This window comes from Lissotriton vulgaris, chromosome 11 (assembly GCF_964263255.1).
Source record: "Lissotriton vulgaris chromosome 11, aLisVul1.2, whole genome shotgun sequence".
NCBI lineage: Eukaryota > Metazoa > Chordata > Amphibia > Caudata > Salamandridae > Lissotriton > Lissotriton vulgaris.
The window spans coordinates 260,576,900-260,601,699 of NC_141699.1; the positions used below are offsets into that span (position 1 = coordinate 260,576,900).

Genomic DNA, 24,800 nt, shown 5'->3' on the forward strand with positions numbered 1-24,800 from the left:
ATTGGTGGTCCGCACGGGTCATTCTTTACCAAAATATCCCTCATGGACTTACCCCGGCGATATGTAATTGCCGGTTGCCGTGGAACTCTAGAGCCAATAATGGGATCTTGTTTTATTAGGTGCCAATTTTTCTTCATTATTTTCCTTACTGCACCTTCCTGTTGATTACATTTTAAAATGAATCTGAACTTGTCCAGTGACTTGTTGTTGCTTGACTCATTATGTTTGATTCACACCAGATTCTCTCTAGATTCCTGCTTGCTTTTTAAGAGGGCTTTATCCAGACATTTCTTACTATATCCCCTCTCTTGGAATCTTTTTATGCATTCGCCCTGGGCTAGTGTAAGGTCCTGCTCATTACTACATATGCGTTTTAAACGCAGTAATTCACCATACAGGATGCTTTGAATTTGGTGCTCAGGATGGGCACTGCTAGCATGTAAGATAGCATTTCCCGCTGTGGGTTTTCTGTGCAAGCAAGTCTCAAGGTTACCTTGTTTAATATAGACTTCCATGTCCAAAAAATTCACTGAGTTTTCACTGATGTGGCCACTAAAATTGAGATTAAGTTGATTTACATTAATCTCAGCGATTCATTTTTCTGCCTAGTCTTTAGTGCCTTGCTATACCAGGAAGAGGTCGTCAATAAACCTCCACCAGGTCCTAATGTGTTTGGACATGGTCTCTTCGTGTCCCTCCATGAGAACCAGCTCCTCCCACCAGCCCATATGCAAACAAGCATAGCTGGAGGAGAAGCTGGCTCCCATGGCGACACCTCTGGCTTGCTGATAATAAGCATTTTGAAACAAAAAGATATTGTTGGTTAGGCAATTTTCTACCATGTTCAATAACATGTTGGTATGCTCACCGTATTCAGGACCCCTGCGTGCCAGATAATATTGGATAATTAAACAACAGGGGGTGGTGATGAACAGAGTTTCTGAATAAAGCAGAATACTCTCACCCAGTCAAGAGATCAGGGCTTGATCCAACACCGTTTTTTAGCTCACTGCACCATCCCAGCTCAGAACCTGGCTATATGCAAATTAGTCTGTCCCTGGCCCAGTGCATCATGGGAACAGGGCAGTCCAAACTACCAAGCCAATTCTTTCACTGGGAAGGAAACAAGCTTCCGGGGACCGGTTTCTGGCATTACAGCCGTCTTCGGCCCGGATTGCTTGAATCCTGATGGTGCAATGAGCAAGGGACTCACGTCTGAGTATACCCTTCCACGCTTATGGTGGACAAAATAATTAAACAACAGGGGGTGGTGATGGACAGAGTTTCTGAATAAAGCAGAATACTCTCACCCAGTCAAGAGATCAGGGCTTGATCCAACACCGTTTTTTAGGTCACTGCACCATCCCAGCTCAGAACCTGGCTATATGCAAATTAGTCTGTCCCTGGCCCAGTGCATCATGGGAACAGGGCAGACCAAACTACCAAGCCAATTCTTTCACTGGGAAGGATACAAGCTTCCGGGGACCGGTTTCTGGCATTACAGCCGTCTTCGGCCCGGCTTGCTTGAATCCTGATGGTGCAATGAGCAAGGGACTCACGTCTGAGTATACCCTTCCACGCTTATGGTGGACAAAATAATTAAACAACAGGGGGTGGTGATGGACAGAGTTTCTGAATAAAGCAGAATACTCTCACCCAGTCAAGAGATCAGGGCTTGATCCAACACCGTTTTTTAGCTCACTGCACCATCCCAGCTCAGAACCTGGCTATATGCAAATTAGTCTGTCCCTGGCCCAGTGCATCATGGGAACAGGGCAGACCAAACTACCAGCCAATTCTTTCACTAGGAAGGAAACAAGCTTCCGGGGGACCGGTTTCTGGCATTACAGCCGTCTTCGGCCCGGCTTGCTTGAATCCTGATGGTGCAATGAGCAAGGGACTCACGTCTGAGTATACCCTTCCACGCTTATGGTGGACAAAATAATTAAACAACAGGGGGTGGTGATGGACAGAGTTTCTGAATAAAGCAGAATACTCTCACCCAGTCAAGAGATCAGGGCTTGATCCAACACCGTTTTTTAGCTCACTGCACCATCCCAGCTCAGAACCTGGCTATATGCAAATTAGTCTGTCCCTGGCCCAGTGCATCATGGGAACAGGGCAGACCAAACTACCAAGCCAATTCTTTCACTGGGAAGGAAACAAGCTTCCGGGGACCGGTTTCTGGCATTACAGCCGTCTTCGGCCCGGCTTGCTTGAATCCTGATGGTGCAATGAGCAAGGGACTCACGTCTGAGTATACCCTTCCACGCTTATGGTGGACAAAATAATTAAACAACAGGGGGTGGTGATGGACAGAGTTTCTGAATAAAGCAGAATACTCTCACCCAGTCAAGAGATCAGGGCTTGATCCAACACCGTTTTTTAGCTCACTGCACCATCCCAGCTCAGAACCTGGCTATATGCAAATTAGTCTGTCCCTGGCCCAGTGCATCATGGGAACAGGGCAGACCAAACTACCAGCCAATTCTTTCACTGGGAAGGAAACAAGCTTCCGGGGACCGGTTTCTGGCATTACAGCCGTCTTCGGCCCGGCTTGCTTGAATCCTGATGGTGCAATGAGCAAGGGACTCACGTCTGAGTATACCCTTCCACGCTTATGGTGGACAAAATAATTAAACAACAGGGGGTGGTGCAGTGAGCTAAAAAACTGTGTTGGATTAAGCCCTGATCTCTTGACTGGGTGAGAGTATTCTGCTTAATTCAGAAACTCTGTCCATCACCACCCCCTGTTGTTTAATTATTTTGTCCACCATAAGCGTGGAAGGGTATACTCAGACGTGAGTCCCTAGCTCATTGCACCATCAGGATTCAAGCAAGCCGGGCCGAAGACGGCTGAAATGCCAGAAACCGGTCCCCGGTAGCTTGTTTCCTTCCCAGTGAAAGAATTGGCTTGGTAGTTTGGTTTGCCCTGTTCCCATGATACACTGGGCCAGGGACAGACTAATTTGCATATAGCCAGGTTCTGAGCTGGGATGGTGCAGTGAGCTAAAAAACGGTGTTGGATTAAGCCCTGATCTCTTGACTGGGTGAGAGTATTCTGCTTAATTCAGAAACTCTGTCCATCACCACCCCCTGTTGTTTAATTAGATAATATTGGATGGCTCTGAGACCATCTCTATGTCTGATTGACATGTATAACAATGTCACATCCAGTGTAATCAGTAAGTAATCATCATGCCACTTAAAATCAAAAAATTTTTGCAAAAAATCCCAAGTGTCTCTTATGTACAATTTTTGAGATTGAACAAATAGTTGGAGAAAAAAGTCAATATAAATTGAAGTCCTTTCAAAGATATTTCGAGCTGAAATTATGGACCTACCTGGGGGGTTTGCTGCATCTTTATGGATCTTGGGGATGAAATATAAAATCGGTGTTACTAGGTTATTGTTCCTCAAATATTTATATTCATCCATTGATACTAATCCAGTACTCCTCCAGGCTGATAACTTCAAGTTGTAGACTCCATTTACTGTCATTAAAGCTTATTTGTTGCAGCGATTGTAACAGTCCATGTCGTTTAGCTGCTTCATGACCTCGTTGATATAATCTTCACGTTTCCATAGGACTACATTGCCCCCTTAGTCCATTCTCCTTATGACTATATCATGATCCTTTTTAAGTTTGGTTATTAGTTCATGAAATTGGAGCTCCTTTACATTTTTTCGATGGTTTTTGTCAACAGCGCTGGTGTTTTGAATTTTCCTATATACATTTTACAAATCATGCACCACTTGATCTTGAAAGCTGTCAATTGTGTCCTTTAGCATCATGGGATAGAAAGTCAGAGGGTGGCTTGAAAGGTGTATGTTCAATTGCTTGTACAGTGAAAGGGGACAAAGGTGTTTCTTGTCTAGTGGAGGAGGTGTCTCCTTCCTCCAATAGAGCTTCCAATACGGACTCCAGTTGTTTGTCTGGTTCATTGTTGCCTGCGCCTGTATCATTTTGAGATTGCAAGGCAGAATTATCATTTGTTGATGGTGGCTTTGTAATTTTAGACCAATTCGTTTGTTTAAAATACTTTTGCAATTTTAACTTCCCCACACTCTTATAAATATCAACTCTCGTGGTTGCATAATTGAAGGAATTGTCGGGACAATAAGAGAGTCCCAAAGATAAGAGTTGTTCTTCTGCCTTGTTCAAAACAACCTCAGTTAGATTGATCACTGTTTTGGGTGTTGATTCAGCAGGTTCAGTATTTACTTGCACCAAAAATATTTCTGTTGCCGTTTCAGTTGCCTTTTGCTGCTGTTTTCTACTGCACCTGCTTGCCTTGCGCCTCTCCCTGCGCTTTCTGCTTCTGTTACTGCAGGGTTGCCCTGTGATTTCCATGGGCGTAATGTTTGCAGGCGCTCTTGTCATAAAAAATCCACCTCTTCTGTAAGTGAACATTTTCTAGCTCCCTCTTTCCTGGTTCCCCTACGATTCACCTGTTCCTGTTCACTGTCTGCTGTGGAGCTTGCATCAGATGCTGATGTTAAATCCGTTTGCATACTTGAGATCATACTTTCTATACTTTTTTTCGTTTGATGCCTTGTACCAGCTTTGTCTGCTTTCAAATGTTCAAATTTGCGGGCAAATGTAAATATTCTACCGCATTCGTAGTCACAACGATCTCTATGGAATTTAAACGCCTTACATTCGCGAATAATATTCTCTTCTTTTTTCAACCTTTTTTTCATGTCATTTTTTATTTTCTCCAATAGTTCAGTTTCACCTATTTCCTCAAGTTCTTTATTTAGTTTGTCTATCACCTCTGATAATCTTTACCAGGATAAATAATAGTTTGCGCGAAGACTCTAAATTGGTCTCAGCCCACTCGCGCATCATGTCACGATCGGGTGCCTCGTAACTTGGGGCCAATAAGATTCTTAATTCCCGCCGTACACGACCCACATCTATGTAACGCTGCAGGGATTTTGCCTCCCACCACTTTTTCTGCTCTGCTCTCATTGCTTTTTCTAGGAGCTTACTTTTTTCTTTTATCCCGGTATTTGATGTAGTTGTTGTTGCCTTCTGGGTAATTGAGTCTGTACTCGATATGTTCTCATCACAGAACATATCAGCTGCTGCCTGCTCTCTTTCCATCAGTGCGTCGGGTGCCATTGCACTTTCTTTCTGGAGTTATGTTGTGAATTTCAGTTTAGTTCCTGACCACCGGAGGAACCGCGTAATTCAACAAGTGCGGGTATTCGTTCCTCCGTTGTGATAAGACGCCACAACTCCGCTCCCAGCTTTTGCTCCGACCATCACTTCTCGGAAGTCGCCTGCTCTCCCCACGCTGATACCTCAGCGCAACGCGTGTCAGCAGACCCGCACCCGCCTGCCTGAGCAGCGGAGGCGTCACAAGCTTCAGTTCCGGTAAAGCACAGTCCTCCTGGGGGGATAATTGCAAGGTAATTCTATTTCAGGACAGGAGGCTCCGATTATGCTATACTCATTTCTTTATTAGAAATGCCCAGCAGCCAATAAAACACATAAAAAAAACACAATACCCATGAACACTTGGGTAACAACCATAGAGTCTGCAGTATATAAGGCCAGGTAGATAGTCACACTTCCTATTTCTTTGCTGCTCCGCAGCTAGTTAAGTGCATTACTATTATCTACTTACGATTTTGCTGTGTTTTTGCTTGTCTTTCTACTTAGCGCTTTGCTTGCGCTTTGTGCCGTGCTGTGCTTCGCGTTCACTCGCGTCTGTGCCGCTTTTCCCCTTCTTTTCTTTATTGCGGCGTTGCCCGGCTGGGAGCGTGTGTACATCTCCCTTTCGGTCCGGGGGCTTTGTGCCCGTGTCCTTTGCCTGTGGAGTGGGAGTTGGGGGTTGTGGAGGACTCGCGCTGCCTGCGCGAGCTCCTCTCTTCATTTTGAGGCAGCCGGTGTCCGCGCATGCGCGGTGGCGATATCTAGCGCTCCGTGTGTCTGACTGAAACCGGAGCTTCAGAGAAGGACGTCCCTTGAGACTAGCACACCAACAGCCTCAAATTTAACCCCAGTTTGACGCCGGTTGCTGGAAAAAGCTTCCGGCTGGAGAATTTGGCATAGGCTCTGCCTAGAGTGCTTTTTTGTAAGACGGCAAGCCCTCCCTCCACCTTTTAAATATTTTTGAGGCAGTTTTCTGCTTTTCCTTGGCTTGCTGTGGGGTTTTTGTCACTCCCCCTGACTTTTGCATTCGGCAAACTTTATATTCAGTCATCTTGTGGGCAGAATTACACTGTTGGTGTACAATGAGTGAATATTACTATGAAGATGACAATGACTACGACGAAGAGGCCTCTGAGTCTCTTGAGCAAGATTTGGTGGAAGCCCTTGATAGGGGTGTACAGCATTCCATGAATAAAGCACTGGTTCGTGCGATAACTCCTCTGAAGAGACATTTGACTCAATATGCTCAACAGCAGGGTTGGGTTCCTGCATCGCGTAAGTCTTCCGGTTCCCCAGGGAATCCCCATGCCTCAGACTTTCAGCGGTTAGCCAAGTCTCTGTCCGCTGCCAAGTCCAAATCTGCAGCAGCTGAAGCTGATAGTGATGAACAACTCTCCTCATCTTCTTCAGATCACGTTCCACCACCTCCAAAGAAGAGGAAGTGCGAAGAGCATTTTGTGGATGCCCCTACTCATCCTCCAGTCCTCACCTTTGATCCCGCAGACATTGTCCACCCCAATTCAACGGCTTGGCTCCCATCCCCGAAGGTGGTGGAGTATGTGCAACACCACATTTGTCAGCCTTTTGAGAAAGAGGTCCGTGCACGTCTCTGTTCGGAGTGCCCTAGGCCGGATCTGGCAGACAACTTGGCAGATACACCAGAGGTGGATCCCACCATGGTGACTCCTCTTCGTAAGTTTGCAAAAGATCCGAAGAAGGGTCTGGACTGTTCCTGGCGTTCGTGCCAGGACAAGGTCCTTGGTATGCTGGGCCTGCTTACAAAGATTTTGGATCTTGGCTTCAGGGCCAACGAGTCATCTGCGCTGGTGGATCCGGATGAGCTTATCGAGTGGGCTCAGAGGGCGATTTGCCAACTTGGCAACGCCAATTACGTCCTCTCCAGTGAGAGGCGTAGGTCTATCCTCCTGAAACTCGACCCAAAACTGGCAGAGCTTTCCACCTCTGAGTCGGGTCCTGCAGCTCAGGGCTTGCTTTTTGGTCAGCCATTTTGAAAGAACTGACCCAGTTTGTCAATACCTTTAGTGGATTAGACAAAGCCCAGACCTCGCTCCGACAAGCTTTTCGTCCGGTTTTCAGCAAGGCCGGACGAAACAGGGGACGCTCGTTCGGCCGTGGTCAACAACAACCCAATCAGAAAGGGGTACCTGTCCCACAGAGGAGGGAATACAGATTCCGGCTACTCCCAAAGATCAAACTTCTATCCCTCTAGGAAGGGTCGCGGACAGTACAGAAAGGGACGTTCCGGTGGAAACTCCGGTGGATATCAAGATTCCGCAACTTCAGGTGAGCCTGATTCCTGCATGCAGTGTTGTTCTGGGGGGCAGGATTCGTTTTTTCCTAGACAATTGGCGCTTGATCTCCAGCGATGCATGGGTGCTGGAGACGGTCCAGGGGTACAAACTAGAGTTTTATCAGCCCCAGCGTCAATCCAATCGTCCCTCTCCTCTTTGTTTTTCCCAAAGGGATCAGGAGTTCATCACCGAGGAACTAAAGTCACTTCTCTTAAAGGGGGCGATTGTTCCAACCGTGCGTCATCCACAGGGGTACGTCAGCACGGTCTTCCTTGTGGAGAAGAAGGGTGGGGGCTCAGGATTGGTGCTCAATCTAAAGGAGTTCAACGGAGGAGGGGTCTACAGACACTTCAAGATGGAGGGAATCCATCTGTTGCGGGATCTTCTGCGCGAGAAGGACTGGATGGTTCGTCTAGACCTCAAGGACGCTTACTTGTCCATTCCCATCTTCCGCCCGCTTCGCCGCTTCCTCCAGTTCCACTGGCAGGGGACTTGGTAAGAGTATCAAGTTCTCCCGTTCGGCCTCTCGTCCGCACCTTGGTGCTTCACGAAACTGTTGAGGCCGGTCGTGGAGTCTCTTCGCAGTCGGGGAGTTCGGTTGATCATTTATTTGGACGGCATCCTCCTTCTGGCGGATTGTCCACTCAAGCTGATGTCTCATCTGGAGTGGACCATAGAGCTCTTGCAATCCCTCGGCTTTCTGGTGAACGCTCAAAAGTCTGTGTTGCGCCCGACTCAGGTGATAGACTTCTTGGGTTTCAAAGTCAACTCTCTTACATGTCAGCTTCTATTACCCAATCAGAAGATTCGGTATATCAAGAGGGAATTGACTTCCATTATTACGAAACCGACTGTGTCATTGAGGTCGTTAGCACGTGTCGTCGGTCTCTTGGCTTCTTCCCTTCAGGCGATCTTCCCGGCCCGCTGCACTACTGAGCTTTGCAGTGCCTGAAGATTCGTCATCTCCAGAACGGCCTCAGATATTCGGATCAAATTCCTCTATCGGAGGACGCGAGGTCGGAGATGCAATGGTGGCTGGATCATATGGAGGCTTGGAATGGTTGAGCCCTGTTCGGGTCCACGCCAGAGGTGGTGATCGAGTCGGATGGCAGTCGTTGGGGCTGGGGGGCCCGGTGCGGTCCGGTCTCAACAGGGGGTCGGTGGTCTCCCCAAGAGCACTCCCTCCACATCAACTGTCTGGAGCTCCTGGCGGGCTCCTTTGCGATTTGTTGCCTCTCTCCCCTTCAGTTCAACTGCTGTATACTTCTCCGCATGGACAACGTGTCAGCAGTCCGCTATGTCAACAAACTGGGGGGGACTCGGTCGAGATTACTGGCGGAGATTGCCAAGAATTTTTGGCACTTTTGTCTGCAACAAAAGATCACAGTTATTGCAGAATATCTCCCTGGTTGCAACAATCTCATTGCAGATTGGAACTCGAGGCATCTGAGGGACTTCAGCGATTGGAGACTTCATCCTCGCTTGTTCCGTCATCTCCTCCGGTCCTGGGGACAATGTCAAATAGACCTATTTGCTTCCCGCCTCAACACTCAGCTCCCACTACTCTTCAGTTGGAGGCCGGATCCGGAAGCCCTAGCCACGGATGCCTTTCTCCAACCGTGGCCGACAGCGCTGTGTTATGCATTCCCCCCGTTCATGATGATTCCCAGGGTCCTAGCTTACACGAAGCGCTACCAAGCGGAGTTGATCTTGATTGCTCCTCTGTGGAGGGCTCAAACATGGTTCCTGGTTCTCCTGGAAATGGCTTGTGCAGTGCCGTTCTTTCTTCCCCAGAAGTGGAATCTCCTGCTAGATCCTCTTCAGAATCCGCATCCCCTGATTCTATCAGGCTCTCTCCTTCTTCTGGAGTGGCGGATTTCGGGGAACGCTGGTCGGTCCCAGGCCTTTCTGCGGACGCTTCCAGATTCATCAGTGACGCCTGGCCTCCTGGTACCCACAAACGCTACAGAGGCTCTTGGAAGCGTTGGAGTGACTGGTGTGTTCAACGGAAAGTTGATCCAACATCGGCTGATGTTTCTGTGATGGTCAATTTTTTGGCCTTGCTTGCTTCGTCTGGTTTGGCGTATCGCACGGTGAACAACTTCCGTTCTGCGATCTCTGCGGGTTACCTCCACGTGGACGGTAAACCGGCGGGTGAACATCCTTTAGTGGCTAAATTGCTCAAAGGTATCCTTCTTGCAAATCCTCCACGTCCTAAATACGTTTCATTATGGGACGTGTCTATTGTTTTGCGTTTTCTGGAGGCTTGGCCGGTCTATTCTTTACCCGTAAACAGTTGTCAGCCAAACTGACTATGTTGTTGTGTCTAGTTTCCTGCAAGCGGGTGTTGGATGTACGTGCTTTAGATCTAGCCGGGCGCAGTTTTACTCCTGAGGCGTCACGTTTCGTCTCTCTAGGCGTACCAAGACCAATACTGCGTTTATTTCTTATCCGTCCTTCCCTGCACATCCTAACCTTTGTGTCGTTCAATGTCTCAAAGATTACGAAGTAAGTACTTCTTCTTGTCGTTCTGATATGCAGGGTCAATTGTTGATTGCTTTGCAGAAGCCCTTTCGCCCCGTTACCCCGGCTACTTTGGCTCGGTGGGTACGTTGGCTCATGGCGGAAGCTGGAATTGATGTGTCTGTGTTTGGGGCTCATTCTGCACGAGGGGCTATGGCTTCTAAAGCTTTCTCGTTGGGTGTCACTTTGTTTGATATTATGAAGGCCGCTGATTGGTCCTCTGGTTCTGTTTTTAAAACCTTCTACTTTAAGCCTATTGCTCATGTTGCTTCTGTTGTGGTGGATCAGCTTTAAACAAGCATAATCGGAGCCTCATGTCCTGAAATAGAATTCAAAATTTGCAAACATAAGTGACAAGAATTTTCAATTCTATTAAGGACAAGGAGGCGAGGATTATCCCACCCATTGTTGTATACATTATTATTACTGTAAGCATGTTCAAGATTTCCTTGATGTTGACATGATGCAATGATTTTGTTTTTCTACCCACCCTTCTTTTTAGGATCATATTGCACAGACTGTGTATTACGGCTTTCTGTCTCTTTTCAGGATCTGATCCCAAGTGACAATTCTTCGTGGAGGCCTGGATTTCCCTGCCTGCTCCTTTGAGGATTGTGGTTCCTGTCTTCTGCTTTGTTGGCATTTGGAAATTTCCTTGGCTGTCCTGGATTGGAGATGGTGTTTTACCTTAACTGTCTTTCCATGTTAATTTTTACTGGTTATTTGAACAAGCTTTTCTCACCAAAGAAAGAGGAAGTGTGACTATCTACCTGGCCGTATATACTGCAGACTCTATGGTTGTTACCCAAGTGTTCATGGGTATTGTGGTTTTTTATGTGTTTTATTGGCTGCTGGGCATTTCTAATAAAGAAATGAGTATAGCATAGTCCTCGCCTCCTTGTCCTTAATAGAATTGAAAATTCTTGTCACGTATGTTTGCAAATGTTGAATCCTCCCGGATGCCGAATAGACGTTTGCTGCTAAATCAGTTCTCATTTGGCACAATTAGCCCGAACTTGCAGAGGGGTCCGCGTTTGAGATCGGAGGAGAGGAACCGATCTCGTCATATTCCGGATAACTTTTCCCGCTTAGCCCAATTCCTCCAAGCAAAGAAAGAGCACGGACCACTGTGGCTAGTCAGCTGCAGTTTATTCAGACTCCATAGTTAGTGCAGCAGCCATGAAGCGTTGCGTCCCTCACAGGGGACGTGATCACATTACGCGCAGGCTTGACAGTTGGTTTAAACCAGTGACCAAGGGCTCAGTCTTAGGGCAGCGTCAAATGAAATATATATATATATATATATATATATATTATATGTATATATATATTATATATGTGTGTATATATATTATATATGTGTGTATATATATATATATATGTGTGTATATATATTATATATGTGTGTATATATATATATATATATATATATATATATATGTATATATATATATATGTATATATATATATATATATATATATAATATGTGTGTGGATTGTTGATTTCAACTAAAGAAAACATCTTGCCTGAAAGACTGCAGTGTCTGCGTCTCCTTCTTTGCCGCATGCAGGTTGCGGGAGTTGTTATATATATATTTCATTCTCCAGAAACACAGCTCAAGCATTCAGACCCGTAGCGCCTCTGCTCCTGGTGCGAAAATCCTCGGCAGAGCCTCGCCGAATAATGTCTCCAACAACTTCCTCTTGATGAGAAAAATGAAAACGCACTCACAGGAAATAGCGTTTCCCCAATTTTTTAATTCTCCAAAGCATCTCCCAGGTCACACAAACCGACGAGTTTCGTTATCCCCTGATAACTTGCTCACGGCTCAACCGAGGAAGGAAGTTGTTGGATATATATATATATATATATATACGCACATACAGTCCCGTTTATCAAAAATAGGAAGAAGGTCAGTCCGATCACTATGAAGAATAAATATGCAAAAGGAGTGAAGAACTGAATGACAAATTGCTCAAGATAGAAATAGTTTCCAAGTGAATGGTCTTGGGGGATTCCATCCTTCACAGACCTTACAGTAGATTCGTAATAAGGCACATATTTCATGCATCAAAAATTAAAGAATTTAATTCAGGTCAATGACATATGTTGGATATCAGCCTTAGGAAAAGTCTGGAGAAGCAGGGGATGTTGATGATTTTAAAGGTAGAAGAAAGATCGCAACAATCTATCACTACCCGACTCATAGTTTGAGGTCTTCCAGGTTCTCTGTGCTCATGCCTGATTAGAAATTAGTTTGGTGGAGGATTTGTGTGTGTTATTTTCACTTGTCCCATTTTACTCTCACAGCTTGCGCTGGAAGCACTGTTGGGTACATGATGGGCCATCCAACCGCAAGTGTGAGTGTTTAGTATTTGTTATGCCGCTGTACAGCAAAAAAAGGAATCCACATCAGATGATTAGCCATTATACAGCAAACGTGGGTGTGTAGTACATGTTGTGCCACCACAGCTATCATTTGGCACAATCTCCCTTTGGTCCCAAGTTGCATCTATGAAGCACATTTTGAGAAGCTCTGTTAATCGGCAACCAAATCGAGTTCAGTTGTGCCTATCCTGACCTAATGTCTGAAATCACAAATCAAACAATTTTGATTGCAATATAGGAAGAAGAGAAGGATAGGGATGAAAATATAATAAAATCACCATATAAATGTTTCCCTTCCGATATAAAACATCTCTAATCCCATATCTTTAAATAATAGATACATTATCAGCATGACCTATTTGTTTTTTGGACGCTTCATTTACCCAAGGAGTACACATTCTATTTATCCCAAGGGTATATGAAGGATTGGGGACGTAATCGGCTGCTTGTCTTTCTTCACATTTGTATACATTTGTTCTGTTGCCAAAGACTAAAGCAGGTAGAACACCTGATCTTTCTCTAATGTAAAATTGCCCCTACAATAGCTTTCAGTGCATAGCAAAAGTGTTTTTTCATATTTGCGTATGTGTGGAGATGGGACTGGCTTTATCAATAAGCAAATAAAGACACTCACATAAGATAGCACATTAGCATACCGAGGGGGCGTGACCAAAATAACACCCGGGTAGCAACGGCCTTACACAGGTCTCTCAATAGAATGTGTTTGGGGGTGGGGAACTTGTGGGAGAGTTCTTCACTAATCCCTACCACACTTGAGCTTTATTTCTCAACCCATGAGCCTATGGTGATAGGCTGCAGATGGTGCAAGGACAACTGGAGGTCGGAGAGTGGCAGAACAAGACTGTGACCCATAGATATGCTGCAGCCCGCCTGCTAGAGATTGTTAAACGGTCTGCCATAATGAAGTAGCGTGATCATTTTTCTATGTGGAATGTATAAAGAGGTGCCCGCCACAATGCCAAATTCTTCAAAAAGGCACAAAAGGAGGAGATAAACTGCACGCCCATCACCCTTCCCCCATTGGGCCCGGTAGCAAACAGGTTTTTGGTGGAAGGAGATGTGTACCATTTGACTCTGGAATCTCTTGCAGAGTACTACCCATATGGTTTAACTCTTCAGTTAATGAAACACGCCATAGAATAAAACAAAACGCCTCCCCTTTCATGTCTAATTTTAATGTGCGAACAAAGCAAACACAAGGAGACAGAGCTACAGAGCTTTGTCCAGGCACTGGAAAACCGAGTACAGTAGGTAAAGGAGACCACCCAGGCCCCTCCTGACAAAGGGGAAAAGGCTTCAAAACGACATTAAGGAGCTGCAAGAGGGCTTGGAAAGTATGGCCCAGGCCCTATGTTGGGGATTTCTCAAGGGTGCAAATACTCAGACCAATGTGACTTTCTGTCTGCTTGGATAGCAGAGGGATTTTGGATACCTGTATCTGCAAAAAGGTGAAGCTTCAGCTGCAAAACTGCCAATCCTTCAACAGAGAAACTGATCTTGTAAACTGAAGTAATGACCATATTTTAGAAGCAGCAACAAGTAGAGGGAAGATTTTATTGGAAGGCAGCCCTGTTCATTTTTTCCATGACACCTGCAGGATAATAGAGAAAAAGAGGAGACCGTTCATGCTGCATCACTGTGAATTTGAATCCAGGTATATGCAGTCGAGGATTCTCTGCTTTAGAGTGCATTTGAAACTTGTGGTCTCCTGAACGTCTTGCAGCGGATGATGCCGCCCAATTGTAGATCACCTGCTTAATCGACCTTTATATGAAACTTGCTGGGGCGTCTTGCCTCATGGTGAACTCCATGCTATCTGAGGGACTGCATAAAGTGAAAGAGCTTGGAGGCCCCTTGCCAGCCTGAATTAGCCTCACTTGCGTTTGACAACTTCAAAAGTGAACTTTGGATAATGTTGCCTACTGCTGGAACCACAATTTCCCCATAAGCTCTTGAAATTGACTTATTCTACTTCTCTTCTCTTTCCTGCTTCCAGCCCACTCTCTGCCCCTTCTTCAGTCTCACCTACTGTGGTTATCCTTTTACCTTTCCCCTTTTTTTTCTCATCTTTTCTTTTTTATCGATCAATCAGGATTTATAAAGTGCTTGGGGAGGCTGTTCCAGATCTTTGCTGCAATGTGGGAGAAGTACTGTACTTCTGTAGATGTGGGGAGGACGGGCAAGTGAAGGGAGGCGGAGCGTACTCTTCTTGGCACTTAGTGGAAGTTCCGTCGGTGGTTAAAATATGCGTTGGTTGTGTAGAGCCTTGTGTGCGCGGGTCAGCAGATTGAATTAGCATCTCTTCTGTAAGGGAAGCCAGTGGAGTTTCTTGAGGTGGGGTGTTATGTGGGTTCGTTGGGGAAGACCGAGGATGAATCTGGCTGCGGTGTACTGTATGGTCTGAAGTCTCTGTAGAAGGTTGATGGCAATTCCTATGTAGAGGGCATTGCCTTAGTCCAGTCGATTAGGGATGAGGGCCTGTGTCACGGTGTGTCTCGTGTGTAGGGGTAGCTGCTTACAGATCTTTCTTGCGTAGCATGCGCAGAGTGAGGAAGCAGGCAGAGGAGAGACAGTGTTGATCTGTGATTTCATGGTGAGCTTTTTGTCAATGAAAATTCTGAGATTTCTGGAGTGGTTGGAGAGAGTGGGTGCTGGTCCTAGGTCTGATGTCCATCAGGAGTTGTTCCACATGTGGCTGTTTTTGCCAAAGACCAATACATTTGTCTTGTCTGTGTTCAGCTGCAGGTGGTTGTTCTTCATCCAGTCGGAGACGATTCTCATGCATCTGTGGAAGATGGTTCTGGTGGTGGTGGGGTCATTGGTGAGGGAGAGGTTGAGTTGTGTGTCGCCTGTGTAGGAAATTATGTTGACAGTGCGATCTGTCGATGTTGGCCAGCAGGGTCATATATGCATTGAAGAGCATGGGGCTGAGGGAAGAGCCCTGGGGGACACTGCAGGTGATCTCCTTGGGTTTAGAAGTGGATCCTCTGGGTTCTTCAAGTGGCGAAGGAGGTGATCCATCTGAGTGTGTCCCCTTGGATGCTGATGTGGTTGTCTTTCGATCAGTTTGTGGTTGGATAATATATCAAAAGCTGCCGAGTGGTCGAGGATTATTAAAGCTGCTGTTTCTCACTAGTCGAGAAGGGTTCGGATGTCGTCTGTGGCTGCGATCAGGGCGGTTTCAGTGCTGTACTTGCTGTGGATGCTGGATTGGAGGCATCGAATGGATGGTTCTGCTCCAGATGTGTCATGAGTTGATATATGATTTCTGTCTCTCTCTAAGCTGGAGCCCTTCAGAACCTTATCTGTAACTCTGTTTCTCAAGTGTAGGCATCTTTCAAATGTCCTGTCCCAGAGGTAGCTCCCATTCTAATAGTATCACAAAGGAATTTGTTCTTCAGGTCGAAGTGTTTCACCTCAGTAACTCGGGGTTATTGAAACTACTACTGTGTCTCCTGAAGACAGTAACATTTCAAGACTAGACATCAGCTAACTGTAAAGACCTTCTTCCATAGGTCTCCATCAACAGCAAATGTAAGGCAAATTAAAAAACCATTCTACCTCAGTGTTTATCTAGAAGTTTGAATCCATTTCAGCCCAACCTTTTGCATTATCAATACTAGAAATACGGTAATCTGGACATAAGCACACAACATCTAAAGTACATCTTTCAGTTGTATCGAGATTTCTCTGGGTGCCTATCAGTCTCTAGGGGCTACTGAGGCCAGCAGAGAATTCATCGAGTTTTTTCAGGACCATCCTGCCCACTTGCCCACCAATTACTAGATTGGGACTTGTTACTGTTTTATTACAATTAATGAGGAGCTTATTTGGATCGATCCCTAGGACAAGTGTCATGTGTTTCAATGGAAAACAAGTGCTTCTCCCATTAACATCAGCTAGGTGAAGCATTCGCTTTAAAGAGCCATTTCTTTATTTCAATAAAGACATGGTTATACTATGCACAAACCTACATCTCATACCAATAGTGTCATCTGACTTCCATCTTAATGAGCCAGTTTTACTCAAGGCTTTCTTTCAACACCATTCAGATGCAGTTCATAGAGCTCTAAATTGTCTTGATGTTAGGAGATAAATACTTAGAACAAAAGACTTCAGCAAATCAGAACAGCGGTTCCCTTAATTTTCAAACCCTCTTAAGGAATACATTTTATCTAAGCAAGGAATTTCAAGATGGATTGAAGCAGTCATCCAATTCTGTCTTTACCAAAGGAGGAAGACCACTGACTAGTTCAGCCATGGCACATTCTGGAGAAGTTTAGCAGTGCTCTACACAGAGGAGCCTCTGTCGTACATTTGGTGAGCTGTCACATGGAAAAATTGCCACACAGCTATCTGGCATTTCTGTCTAGCGGCACTATCAGATGGTGAAACAGCAGTGGAATAAGCAATTCTTTAGAATCTGTTTTAATAAGGTGAGCCTATTTTTTTGTGGGACACTGTGCACAAGTGCATGTTGAGTGTGCTTGTTACTGCTTACTAATCATAGTATGAGAGATCTAATGCTGGAGAAGGAACAGGTTACCATCAAGTACCTATAGTTCTTCAGCATTGGTATATTTCATAGATTCACATGTATCACTACTCCTTCACCTTTAGAGGCCACTTATGGTTATATCCCTTGTGTATATTGTATTAGAAATCTAAGATGAGATTTCCACTGCGGGCGGTGAATAGAGGACATTCATATCACTTGCTTGAGTTCAGGTTCTTTTCAATGTGGTGAGTGTGCTACTTGAGTGGCAGTGGTTAAGATACTGTGAATTGATATGGCTATTCCAAGGTTACAGTGGGTCTTCCACCTTGACAATGGGGAATGAATTCAGCATGTGAATTTGAAAAATTCTTTACCAGCTATAATAATAATAATACTGTAATGCAATTTAAGTTTTAATAATTATTAATAATTATGAATGGTCGGTAACTCCGACCATTCAAAATGTGATTTTCATGTGTTGGATGGTTGATGTTTGCTATTGGTTTGTGGTCTTATATATAGAAGGATTTCAATCCCTGGCCTGCTTTTGGGAGTTGCTCATTGTGAGTAGTTGCAGTAGGAGCACTAGTTCATCTTGAGGTGATGCCTCTTTTATTATTGGCTACAGTGATTGGTCTCACTGGTGTTTTTCACATGTTTTTGTTTTACGGGTGAGCTTGTTTCACGTCTTGTAATAATTGGTGGCGTACTTCCTCATGTATATTATAGTATTTTCATTTTTATCTGTATATATCGATATTGTTTGCTATTGTTTGAATTTTTAGGATATATTGTATACTAAGGGTCTTCTATATACGTGAAAAGCGTGACACTTTGTCCTGAGGATCGTCTAAAGTACTTTTTAGATGCCTGCAGGCCGAAAAGTCAACTGATTGAAAACCACAGTTGCCAAATTGAGAGGCTTTCAAACCTCTTTCAAGAAAATATTTTTCTATAGACTGTGACATAAGGAGAACGCAGCGGTTGGGTGGTCCCTGGTCTGGCACGTATCACCAATTAGACTTTAAAAGAAGTTTGGCGATTTTTTTCGGACAGTAGGATAGTGAGATTTCTCTTTCCCCTAACTATATGAATTTATTATGATCCAATAAATTACAACTTGTATAGTTATATAAAGAAGTATGCCTACTATAACAATGTGTTATGCATAATCTAGTAGATGTTGTTCTGCTACTTTTAGCATTCTATATTCTGACAGCATGCCCTGAAACAAGTAACTAAGTCTAATGTTCTGCTTTAGGAGACAATTTGTGTTTTGTATGTTCGTACCCAATCTCCTGTGGGATTATTGGGTTTCCCTATCATGTTGTACTTGCTTTGAATGGGAGGTGCAGAAATATGCTCAGTCCTAAAAATATGGCATACAGGAGCATTTCTGTGTTTTTTTTCTCTACACTTTCTGGAGACGGGGAAATACAGGGGAGTTCAAACAGAACAGCACTGCCAAGGATAGGCATACAACAATTACGTTTATGTGAGTTGAATAGATATGTACATGGCCCTCGATAGCACACAAATTGTTTCTAATTTCGAATTTTCTAGGATTGGTGTCAGTGTCTGCACGCTGAGGGCACTTGCGGTGTCTGTACGCTGAAGACGCTAGTACCTCCACATGCAGAGGGCGCTTGGCAGTGTCTTCGCACACTGAAGCCTCTTCGGAGTGTCTCCATATGCACAGGGCACTAGTTTGCTTGGTATTATCTGCACACAGCGGATGCTTTGCAGCGTCTTTTGTTTTTCCATTCTCAACATCAACCCAGCCCTAAACGGTGAGCATGGAGGTGTTGTAGCTTTTGTTAACATTGATTTCCTTGATGTTGCCAGGAATGCCATTCACACCATAACTTCTCCTTTTGGATATTTCGCTTTAAGATTCCTCTGAGTGAGACGTGACAACTAGTAGAGGGAGCAGCCTTTCTTTACTCATGTGATCTTTCTCCAGAAAGGGATTCCTGCCTTTCGTTTTGGCCATGCAGGCTAATCTACTCATCCTCTCTCAAGGTGGCATAGGAAAGGAAGCTGCAATGATGATGACATCTTCTGGGATTGAGATTCTGGCTGGCATAGGCATAGGATACCGATCCAGTGGGGGCCTGTTTTAGCTATTCTTCTGCCACATTCTGATCATTCCACAAAAAGAAAAGTCATTATTAAGGCCCGGGTGGTAAATTCCGTTCCGCTCGCGGAATTTGGGTAATTTTGCATTCTGCGGAGAACGTTGAATTGCCAAATATTCAACATCCGCGGCTTCATAGAATTTTGTGCTTGTCAGCGCTTTCAAAATGCGTGTTCGTGAGATATTTCTCCCCGAGCACGCAAACCGCGTTTGCGAACAGGAAAAAAGCATCGCAAACTGGCAGAATAAGCAATTCCACGCGTTTGCTGAACTTTTGTGTGCTCGCTTAGATTTTTTACCATTTCGCTGAGCTTTGCGTAGCATGACTACGCAAATTCTGCCCACCAAAAATGAATTCTTTTTCTTTCTTGGGAAAAAACTAAATAAATACTCAGTCCTAAAGGTCGTAGAGTGAACCAATTTTTATAAGGTTCTGAAAGGTTTTTATGAGGGATAAAAATGTTTTAAAACAGCCAAGCACAATGCTCCAAGATCCTATCTAAAGGAGCCATAAAAAGAGCTGTATTTTAAAGTAAATTAACTAAATTGGCAATGTAGCCCGTTTCGGCTGCTAAGTTATACAATTGTGTATTTCCTAGCCTTTCTGAACTAACGCAAATATGTTACACAAACGTGTCTTTGGAAAAAGCGCTCTGGGATCTCCGTATGTGGGTGCGTCTATTCAGTGTGTATGATTGTCGATGGAGGGCCCTGCTGTACCTGCTGCTTAGCCAGTGTGAGTGTGGTGTAGAATGTTGGTGTAGACTGGTGTGGATGATGCTGCGGAATGTTGGGTGTGTGAAGTTGGCAGTTGGATAATTAGTGTTGAGCAGCAGGAAGGCTGCTCCTGGTGGGGCTCTCTGTACCTTTTATCTGGAACCATCTATTTGAATAAATACTATCTTAAGTAACCCTGGAACCAGATCCTCGTTTCATTACAACAGGCCCCCAAGGAGAATACAAACAAGGCCAGAACATTTCCAACCTTGATCAGCCACAAGAGCTAAGTACAACCTCAGCTTTATGGCACAGCGAACTCCGGACTCGCATCTGGGGGTGCCTGTATCCTACTTGATAGGGGTCCAGGACTGATTTGCACTTGTGTTATCTTATGGAAGGGAAATGACCCTGGCATTTACAGTGGCTGTTTTATTTCAAGTACTCCATTCATGACTTTTTTGTTATTCTCATAGACAAGGCATCGCAACACTGATGTATCCCTTTGCCTCCATGACAATCAGAGGGTACAAGTGTAATATATAGATGAGAAAAGGCTAAAAGTAAATTGTGGAACTGCATTAACTTACAGACGCCAGGGTCATTGCAGATGAGGGAGCCATCTTCTGGTACTAGATGTGCATTGTACCGGTCAGTTGTGACCACCTCAATCATATCTACTGCTTTCTGACGCTCGCCTGCCTTCGTTTTCCTGTAGACTCCAAAGCCAATGTCCTCCGAGTCTGACTTAAACTGCCACCTGGGGACGAAACACACATTGGTGAGACAGGCTACTTTCACGTTTGGGAGCAAAACACTGTGTATAGTCAAACTAACAACTCTGCTAAAGGGGAGGAATATACCTAGGCAAGCCGTATCAACAAGCCACTGTGAAGCAACACTAGGTGGCAGAATAAAAACAACCTCTCTTATGTGGGTAAAAACAAACTGGGGCAAGCCACACTAACAACGCTCTTATTGGAGAGCAGCACACCAGGGAAAATCACACTAGCAAATATCTCCTGGACAGCATCATACCGGGGTGTGAAAAAACAACTCGTATGTGTTGGGGACTCACCAGGGTAAGTAATACCAGCAACGCACCTAGGGAACAACAGCCATGTGAAAGTCAAACCAACAACTCAGATGTGATAGAGCACGCCTAACTAATAACATTAGTCTGGGGGAGCAGCACACAGGGGTAAGGAAAAAGTACAACTTTAACTGGACGAAAGATATACCAGAGTTAGGAAAAAACAACATCTACATGACACAAGATGCTTTTAAATCTCGAAGCACCACAGCTGGGGACAAAAAGCCTCTCTCCTGGAGAGCAATACACTGAGGCGGGTGCACGATTTTACAACGCATGCAAATACCACGCATGTTTTATTTTTAAACAAAAACGATTGCATTTTCAGTAAAACGGTACAGTGTATCTGAATATTAATGCTGCATTCAGACAGTATCGGGCATACAATTGAGCACTGACAAAGCATATAGAGGGTGTACAATCTACCTTTTTTGTGCACTACATATTAATGACCCCATTCTCCCAAGCCCCCCCCTACAAAAAAAAGTATGTCATATGTTACTAGGTGTGAATTGGAGGCCGGAGCGGGCGTACTGAATATGTAAGTGCGTATACAATGCATAGTGAGGGGATTGGGGCAACAGGGATGTCCAGCGCACAGGTGACTGGTCTTGACGTATTATTGTTCATCAGGTGAGGCTGTATATAGTGCTTTAAATCCTTCCAACATAATATCCCATTCGAGTGAGAGTTGTTTTTGCGTAATCCTCTGAATTCTTCTCTAAGTATAGCCTCACTTTCTGCCAAGCCCCATCGCTCAAATTCTGTTCACCAGTGTTCAATTCTAGGGAGTCTTGAGGATACCTGTTGAGCCAAGAATAAGGCCAAGTTGGCAAACCCGATTGTGGTCGTGGAACTCTTGAGTCTACGACGTAAACTTAGTAACATTGTGCAGGTGTGTTCCATTGATCAAGACCAGAGACGGCAGTCAGGGCAGAGGCTACACCCGTCCAGTATCGATATATTACAGGGGGTGACCAAAGCAGATGGAGGAGATCAGCATCCAAAGCTTTACATCTTGGGCACTCGGAAGAGAGTGTAGTAAAAGCAATATTTATTCTGTGTGGTGTTAAATATGCCCTATGTAAGATAGAGACTTGTATGAGCTTAAACCTTGCATTGCAGGAGACCTTTTTTGGGTATTCTAATTTGTGGGCCCACTTCTTATCCAAGAATTCACAAATCCGGTAAGTTTCCCATTTAAGCCTAATGGGGGTAAGGAAGACTTTGAGATGCTCCCTATTGCCATGATAGAACCAGTGCACAAGGTGTCTGCCATGTTCCATGGTATATAATCTTCAAGGGATTAGGTGCTGGAGGCAAAAGCTTCTTGTAGGCCGGAAGATCTCTGGAGTGCATAGCCAATAAACCTTTGACATGTCAATTTGCAGCGATTCACAGGCGTTTGGACCCAGCGGCTCCAACAAGGGATACTGTCCAAATTGTAAGGAAGACCGGTCGGGCCTCTGGGGAGCCACAGGTCCACCACCAGTGTTGTTGAGCCTCGGAAAGTCTGTAGGACGACAGGAGCAGCAGATCAGTCAGTTTCGATGCAGTGCCTACAGATGCAGAGGGGTGACTCCTTCATTCCAAGGTAGATAACTTTGTATGTCCTTGGTGCCCACAGGTCCCTGGAGAGCATGAGAGAAGCACAGACCGAATACTTGCAGAACAGCGCGACTAGGCACAGCAAGAGTCTTCCTTGATGTAGTCTCTGTTCCAGGCGAAGTGTCCAGATGGTCGAAGAGTATTTTGGTGTCTGAGGTTAGTCTTGTTCTACGATGAATCTGAGGACCCACCCACAGGTGAGCCCTCAAATGCCCAACTACTGGTTGGAATAACTCGGAGATCCCTCCCAAGTGAGGGGCTGGGCAGAGGGGAGGATACTCCCATGTCCTTTGTCCAGTTTCACGCCAGAGCAGTAACCAAGGTTTCCTGAACTGGCTCAAACCTGTTTATGCAAGGAGGGCACCAGATGTGCTCTTCAGTGCAGTCTGGTGGTGCTGGAAAGTGTCCCCACCCCAGCCCAATACACTAAGCCCTGTCTGGGTAGTGGTCACACCTCCCTGTCAAGGAAACCTATTGTTCTACCTTCCCCTGTTCAAGCTGTGCTCAGCAGCAGGAGGGTCCTCTAAGGGGCCTCCCAGTACCTGGGATCATACTTCCAGCACCAGAATCAGTGTTGAAGTATGATTTCAACCTGTTTGATTTCAAACATGACCAGGTTCGGTGCAGCCATTATATAGTCAGACATCTAGTAATGACTGATGTTCACTACATACCTAAAAATGGCTGACTGTACTTACAAATCCTGGAGAATCAACTCTGGTGTTTGTAGTGGTGTCCTGCTCACACAGGGGAACCCTCACACTTGTAATTAAGCACCCTGCCTACCACAGGGGTGACTTATAGGTTTTATCTGTTGTGAGAGGTGCAAGCACCTTTTCACATGGGTTGTAATGGCAGGCCTGTAGCCAGAGTTTAAGTGGACTCCTATGGGTTGCACAAAACATGCTGTAGCCCATGGGAGACCGCTGATGTACCTATGCCCTGGGTATCTTAGTGCCATGTACTAGGAACTTTTAAGGGTAGACCAGTAGCCAATTCTGGATGTATCAGAGTACTTACCAGAGCCAATTTAGGGTAGAGAGCACAGTTGCTGGGGTCCTGATTAGCAGGATCCCAGCAGACTACAGTCAAAACACATTGACACCAGGCAAAAAGTGGGGGTTGCAATGAAAGCAGATCCTACTTTCCTACACACAAACGTATGGACATGAGACTAACCTTGCCCAGTTGAGTCTTCATTTTCTAAGTGGAAATGTCTGGTGAGTCCATCTGCGTTGGCATGGGTACTCCCAGGTCTATGTTCCACTGAAAAGGCCATTCCCTGTAGGGAAATGGACCACCACACACGTTTTTTTTCTTTTTCCCTTCAGCTGTTTAAGCCATAAGAGGGGCGTATGGCCTGTCTGAACAATGAAGTGAGAGCCATACAGGTATTGCCTCAACTTCAAGGTCCAGACCACAGCAAAGGCCTCCCTCTCAACAGCTGACCAATACTTCTCCCTGGGGGTCAACCTTCTGCTTATAAAAGTTACTGGTTGATCCTGGCCCTCTGCATTAAGCTGTGATACTACTGCACCTATCCCTATCTCTGAAGCATCTGTCTGGACAATGAATGGTTTGGAGTAGTCAGGACTTTTCAGAATTGGAGCAGAGCACATCGCTTGCTTCAGGTCATCAAATGCCCTGTGACTGCTAACTGTCCACTGAACCTGCTTAGGCATCCTTTTGGATGTGAGATCATTAAGGGGTGTCACTAGGGATCCATAGCCCTTAACAAACCTCCTGTAGTACCCAGTCAGGCCCAAGAAAGGTCTGACCTGAGTCTGGGTAGTGGGAGCAATCCAGTCCATGATGGTCTACATTTTGCTCTCCAGTGGTTGAACTTTGCCTCCACCTACAAGGTGGCCTAAGTACACATCCTTCCTATGCCCTATCTGGCACTTTGTGACCTTGATAGTGAGGCCTGTCTTTTGCAGTACATTTTTGAGGAGGGCCAGGTAATCCTCCCAGGTGGCGCTAAAGACAGCTATATCATCTAGATATGCTGCACTATAGGCTTTCAGACCTGTTAAGACTTTATTCACCAGCCTCTGAAATGTAGCAGATGTATTTTATAAACGAAAAGGCATTACAATAAATTGATAATGCCCACTGCGGGTTGAAAATGCTGTGTTTGGTTTACTCCAGCATCTTTTGGACCTCTCTCCTGATGCAATATCTGACATGGGCAGGCTGTCTGTAAATTGTGCTCGTTACAGACAGGCTGTCACCTGTGTCCACTTCATGGGTATACCAGGTGGTTTGACTGGGTGTCTGAGAAAAGAGACCAGGAAACTGATTGAAAACATGTCTGCAATCAGCCTGCTGTTGATTAGCG

General features: G+C 45.2%; 1 protein-coding gene across 1 annotated transcript in view; it reads right to left on the minus strand.

Moving 5' to 3' along the window:
* LOC147679625 (SEC14-like protein 2) overlaps positions 1 to 24,800 on the minus strand; it is a 269,075-nt gene that overhangs the window by 19,419 nt on the left and 224,856 nt on the right. The window contains exon 11 of the mRNA XM_086943202.1: positions 20,352 to 20,521. Coding sequence (XP_086799328.1) covers positions 20,352 to 20,521 — 170 coding nt within the window. The remainder of the gene's footprint in view (positions 1 to 20,351; positions 20,522 to 24,800) is intronic.